Source organism: Fistularia commersonii, chromosome 33, assembly GCF_037954325.1.
Source record: "Fistularia commersonii isolate RoL2024-O1a breed Wild chromosome 33, RoL_Fcom_v1.0, whole genome shotgun sequence".
Taxonomy (NCBI): Eukaryota; Metazoa; Chordata; class Actinopteri; order Syngnathiformes; family Fistulariidae; genus Fistularia; species Fistularia commersonii.
Window position 1 is genome coordinate 8,017,561 of NC_141316.1, and position 6,164 is coordinate 8,023,724.

Here is a 6,164-nt window from a genome sequence, read left to right on the forward strand (position 1 = left end):
TTATCATAATCATTATTAGTGTCATAAGTATTGTTATGATGATTAGCATTATCGTTATAATTAGCACAATGCACATTGTTATTAGCGTTATCAGTATTAGCCTTACCAATTTTATGATTATTATAATTAGTACTAGCATTATAGCAATTATTGGCATTATAATTCTTAGCATTATTATATGAAATCAATTTAAGTCACGCATTAAATTGACACAATAGCATCTTATTACGTGCAATAGCAGGAAATCCTCTATTAGGAAACGACGATATTTTAAACGAAGAGCAGATTAGATTACATTGTAGAAATTCGGCATTTTATGTAGAGGGAGTGTCATCCATTTCATTTAGTTTATTTTGAAATTTAAAGTTAAATGATTTCAAAAGCAACGTGTGTGTGTGTGTCTCACGAGATTTATTTTTGCCGACGTTTCTGCCAGAAATAATTTCGATAAATATTGTAATCCGATTACAAAAAAAAAAAAAAGAAAAGAAATAAAAAACACAACTTGCAATTATAGAAAGAATTGTCAGCGAGAATGAACGTATTTATATCTAATCCGTCTCCTGTCTGGATGTCCGGCCTGGGCTTGCACGGCCGGCCGCCGGCCCGCTTGCTCGGAATTGTTGCGCGTACATGCACGCCCGTGTTCGAGTGTGTGTATATGTGCCTGTGTGTGTGGTATTTATGTGTGTGGTGTTGGTTCCATTGCTTTCCGTTATTGTTCCGCTTCCGAAGAGCAAGCGCGGGTGACGTCACACACCTGCGTGGGCCCCCATAGTGACGTCATCGTAACCCCAAAGGGTGACAAAACACCTGGAGTGACAGAGAGAGAAAAAAATAAATGAATAAAAACCTGGCGTGTGTAGAATTAACCTGAGGCGAAATTGATTGATTCTGCAGAAACCTTTCAATGTAATTTTATTATTTCTCGATACTATTATTAATCCCATAACAAAGCTTTTACGAAATAATCACCAAGTAATCCTGCATATAAGACTAAATCTTTTCAGTCAGTCACATTTTTACGACTTCACTGTAAAATCACCAATCCTGTCAAAGGGGAGCAAGAGAAACGTTTCATATGAATTTCACTTTTAGTTTTTAGTTTTTTAGAAAGGCATATTTAATTGTTTGCGAAAAAAAAACCTCATATATGCATTTATTTTTGCCTGCCTCATTGTGATATCTTGCAAGCGACCGAAATTCCGCCAAAACAGGACGAATTCACCCGCAACGGAAAATGAAAATCATGAAAAAAAACAAGACTAAGAGGAATGATTTACATAAAATGAATACCCTGATTTTAAAAGCGTCTTTTTAGATACATGCACATATTCGTTTGATTTTATTATCATGAAATATTAACACTATCCATCTATCGGCGATCGAATCACCCGGACGTCACGCGTGATCGAAGGGATCCCGCGATATTTGGCGGTGGCGCTGGTCGGAGGGGGGAGGGGCGGTTCCTCACGGGGAACCGGATCCGGTGTCGTATGTTAATGAGGGCGCGCGGCGGCGGAGCTCCGGTGCCCGCGCGCCGCCGCAGACCAATCAGAAGCGGCGCAGACGGGAGGCAGTGAGTGTGCGGAACGTTCCGGGGGGAGCCATGTCCGGATCGCTCCTCGCTCCTATCGGATTTTTATTTTATTTATTTTATTTTATTTTTGGCTTTCCAAACACTCGTGAAAATGCGACGTATACGTTTATAACAACGGATAAGATTTGATTTTTTTTTTGGGGTTGTTTTTTTTTTTTTTTGCGTGCTGTTGTTCCCATAGCAACGCCTGCCTCGGCTTTCAATGCGGGCGCGCTGCGGGTTCTCCGACGGAACCCATGAGAGCCTCTGCAGCGAGACGGCTTCACGGACTTCACGCATTAGCCAATGATGTCTGTGGGTCTGATGCCTGACAGCCTGAATGCCTCAGATCCCTCCAAATCGGCCTTCCTAGAGTTCGCCCACGGACACCCGGTGCACCAGCAGCACACCCCCGGGCTGCCCCACATTTACCCCGTGCACGGCTTGCACGCCGGCGGCCACCCTCAGCACGACACCCCCTTCCCCGCCGGCTCTTCCTATGGCCGCCCGTTGGGCTACGCCTACCCCGGCGCCGTGAACGCTCATCCTGCGTCGTCTTACGTGTCCTACCAGCACGGCGGTCACGGCGGCGCGTCCCTGGCCCACGGCCGCTTAGAGCACGCAGGTACGTGGGAACGCGAACGGTTCCGAGTGACACTCCGATTTAACCACGATGCGTAATTACGCACACAGCGCGCCATTCCACGGCATAATAACAATAATAATAATAATAATAGTAATAATATTGCGGATAATAATAATAATAATAATAATAATAATAATAATAATAATAATAATAATAATAATAATGAACACCTCGGGCTGATTTTTGTGTGCAAGCCTAGGCGAGGTTTGTGTGTGTGTGTGTGTGTGTGTGTGTGTGTACTCAAATTCGATTAAAACCGAGGCCAGTCCTGCAGCCGTGCCCCCCCCCCATTCTCCCTCCACCCATCTCCCGGTAATGACGGCAGATGGTGCGATTAATTTTATGGACCATAATTTTCCCGCGATTAACTCCGAACCCGGGATGAGCCCGACTCACTTCACGCTCGTCGAATAAACGATTCCAGAAAAAAAAATCCAGACCCGCCCTAGAGCTGCTGCACCTGAATTCCTCCCTGAAACATTGTGCAGAATAAATAAAATCGATTAAAATTATTTAAAATATTTTAACTAATTGGTCAAGGTATATATTTACAGTTCTTGGAAATTGTAAATAACACGCCATCTTTTTTTGGGGGGGGGGGGGGGGGGTGAACGCATGGGGACAGATTCTGTCATCGCCCTGCATTAACTTTTTTTTTTTTTCAAGATCGTGACAAGTCCACGGCGCTGGAGGGCAGGGACCTCCGTCTGAACGGGAAGGGGAAGAAGATCCGGAAGCCCCGGACCATCTACTCCAGCCTACAGCTGCAGGCTCTGCACCAGCGCTTCCAACAGACCCAGTACCTGGCCCTGCCCGAGCGAGCAGACCTGGCGGCCAAGCTGGGCCTCACACAGACCCAGGTAAATGGAAACTATCTCCACTGAGGAGGAGGAGGAGGTGAGGAAGAGGAGGAGGAGGAGGAGGAGGATGATGCTACAGACGCTGCTGGAGATCAGATGGGGATCGCAAAGAGCGGTGATTTGTAACCTAAGCCCTTTAATGCACGCTTTATTTACCGAACTTAAGGACGTGACGGCGCTTTCCTTTGTCTCCACCGAGGCGTGAAGGAGAAAACACGACCGCAGATTAACAAAAAAGAAAAGAAAAAGAAAAGAAGTGAGGAAAGAGAGAGAGGGAGAGGAAGAGGAGCAGGTCTGCAGGCCAGGATCTCCAGGGCTGCAGTTTTTTATTTTTATTGTATATATTGGATTAAATATTTACCTCTCGTGTGTGTGTGTGTGTGTGTGTGTGTGTGTGACTGAGTGCTTGCATGTGCGCTTATGTGTTCATTTGCACACACACACATATGCATGAGCAGGTACGGCGAAATGCGGCTGGATATCAGGCGTGTGTGTGCGCATGCATTTGCGCGTGTGAATGCATACACACACAACTTACACGAACGAGTGATGACCTGATATCAGGTGTTTGTGTGTGTGTGCGCGCGGGGGCATGCCTTTGCGCGTGTGATTGTATACACACACACCTTACACGAGCGAGTGATGACCTGATATTAGGTGTGTGTGTGTGTGTGTGTGTGTGTGCGTGTGTGTGTCACTGGACTCAAGCTGCGCGCCCCGCGCACGGCCGTTTTTTTCTGAATTCTCAGTTTATTCAACTAATCGCCTGTTATTATTATTATTATTATTATTATCATTATCATTATCATTATCATTATCATTATCATTATCATTATCATTATCATTATTATTATTGTTGTTGTTGTTGTTTTTATTACTATTATTATTATTATTATTATTATTATTATTATTATTGCTGTTGTTATTGTTTTTGTTGGTCTTGTATATTATATTATATTATATTATATTATATTATATTATATTATATTATATTATATTATATTATATTATATTATCCGGTGGTTTAAAATTAAATATCCTACTGATTGAGCCCAAACACACACGGGTGGGGTGGTGGGGGTGTAATCTCCTCCTTCCGTGGGAGGAGGAGGAGGGGGGGTTCCAGCTTCTTCCAGAATATCTCAGAACTTCTCGCATGTTCTCCTCCTCAGGTGAAGATATGGTTCCAGAACAAGCGCTCCAAGTATAAAAAGATCATGAAGCACGGCAGCGTGTCTGAGGGGGAGCACCTCCACGGCACCAGCTCCGCGTCGCCCTGCTCCCCGGGGCTCCCCCCACTGTGGGAGGTCTCCGTGGCCAACAAGGGGACCCCCGTGTACCCCAACAACTACGTGAACAATTTTGGCCACTGGTATCCGAACCACCACCACCACCATCATCACCACCACCACCACCCGCACCAGGACGCGATGCCCAGGCATCAGATGATGTGAGCGGGGCCCTCGGGTCCACGAGGTGTGTGTGTGTGTGAGAGAGAGAGAGAAGGGGGGGGGGGTCCACGTGGGGACCCCTTTCACGTCCTCTAATGGATTTCGCGCCAATTATTTTCCACGTGTTTTAATTTGCAACTGTGGACTTTACGCATCCCGGACTGAGACGTTTCATTATTTTATTATCTTTCCTTTTTTCTTTTCTGCTTGTTTTGCTTGTTTATCTGCAAGCTTCCCAGTGACACGAGCAAATAAATAGCTGGATTATAAATTATCTGCTCACTTCATTATTTAGGTGATATATACACACATACACACATATATGTTGGCAGGTCGAATGAAGCATCTCCACGGTCAGTGAACGCATCACGGCGAGACGCTCTGCTGCTTCTGCCCTGTCTAGTTGTTTTAAATTTATTTTCTTTTTTATTATTTTTGCCCAAATCGCTGTTGGCCAATACTTTAAGTCATTTGCATTGAAACGTAACCCCCCCCCCCGCCCCCCGCTCGCGTCACGCAACAAATTCGCGTGTATATGCGTTTTTTGCAGACCTTTACGTACAAAAAAAACAACGGTTTTCATCAAAAAATGCCACGTATGAACTAAAAATGCCATTTTCTGACCCCTCATATAGAAATATAATAGAATGAAATAGGAGACACATAGCAATAATTAATAGAGCGCACAGAAATTATAAAAGCTGAGGGTTTTTAGCAACAGTCTCAGTCTTTTCTTATTTTATATTCTATATATTTCCAATTCCTCCTTCTCTCGCTTTTACGATGTTTTCCTCCGCTTTTTACCCGGAGGAGCGCAGACTGACCGCGTTGCCATGGTGAAATGATAAACGCCTGTCCTCCAATAAACCAAGCCTCGATTTATAGTCATTTGCACGGATTGCGGCCGCGGCTGCGTGTGCGTGAGAAGCGCGTGTCCGTAATTTATATCCCTGCAAACATTTTCCTGAGATCTGATGTGATGAATTAGCAGTTTGACTGTCTGATTAATGAGGGAGGAAAAGCTTATGTGTGTATGTGTGTGTGTGTGTGTGTGTGTGTGTGTGTGTGTGTGTGTGTGGGTGGGTGTGTGTGGGAGTGTAGAAAAAAAAAAAAGAAACACCGGTTCATTCATCACCTCACCGATCTGGACCGTCTGGCACGGGCCGAGGTGCAATCTGCCCCAGATAACACCGCACGGTGTGATGACAGAAGTAACTGTAATCTATTACTGTCACATCCTGGTGACAGAAACAGGATTACAATCCCATTACGGACCTTCATGAAAAGGGCCTCCGCGTCTAATCCAGCCCGTGTTAGATCAAATGGAAAAAGACATTTGCGGCCTGATTTACACCCCCACCCCACCCACACCCACACACACACACACACACACACACACACACACACACTCCCCCAGGCCCTGGCTTACCTGCAGAGCTGCAGAAGGTGCGAGAAGGTTGCAGGACGGTACGATCACCGTGGCACATCAGCATCCCCCCTCCTTATATATCTGCCCCCCCCCACTCCCGTATGCCCCTTCCTCATTCCCGACGATTATGTGCCTTGTTTAACACGCGGGGGAGGAAGAGGCAGACGAAGAGGAGCTTCTCGAGCGAGCGACGGGGCAT

General features: G+C 45.5%; 1 protein-coding gene across 1 annotated transcript; it reads left to right on the top strand.

The window, feature by feature from the left end:
* The first annotated feature begins 1,468 nt into the window (after nt 1-1,468).
* dlx4b (distal-less homeobox 4b) lies at nt 1,469-5,403 on the top strand. The gene is made up of 3 exons (XM_086140836.1): nt 1,469-2,204; nt 2,892-3,085; nt 4,258-5,403. The coding sequence occupies exons 1-3, from the start codon at nt 1,886-1,888 to the stop codon at nt 4,537-4,539; spliced, it is 795 nt and encodes a 264-aa protein (XP_085996962.1). The 5' UTR covers nt 1,469-1,885; the 3' UTR covers nt 4,540-5,403.
* The last annotated feature ends 761 nt before the right edge of the window (nt 5,404-6,164 follow it).

What these genes read in the sequence shown, in the direction of transcription:
- dlx4b (XM_086140836.1), top strand. Translation starts at nt 1,886, where the DNA reads ATGATGTCTGTGGGTCTGATGCCTGACAGCCTGAATGCCTCAGATCCC. An exon ending in CGGCCGCTTAGAGCACGCAG is followed by an intron (nt 2,205 to 2,891) that starts GTACGTGGGAAC and finishes TTTTTTTTCAAG; the next exon opens with ATCGTGACAAGTCCACGGCG. An exon ending in TGGGCCTCACACAGACCCAG is followed by an intron (nt 3,086 to 4,257) that starts GTAAATGGAAAC and finishes TCTCCTCCTCAG; the next exon opens with GTGAAGATATGGTTCCAGAA.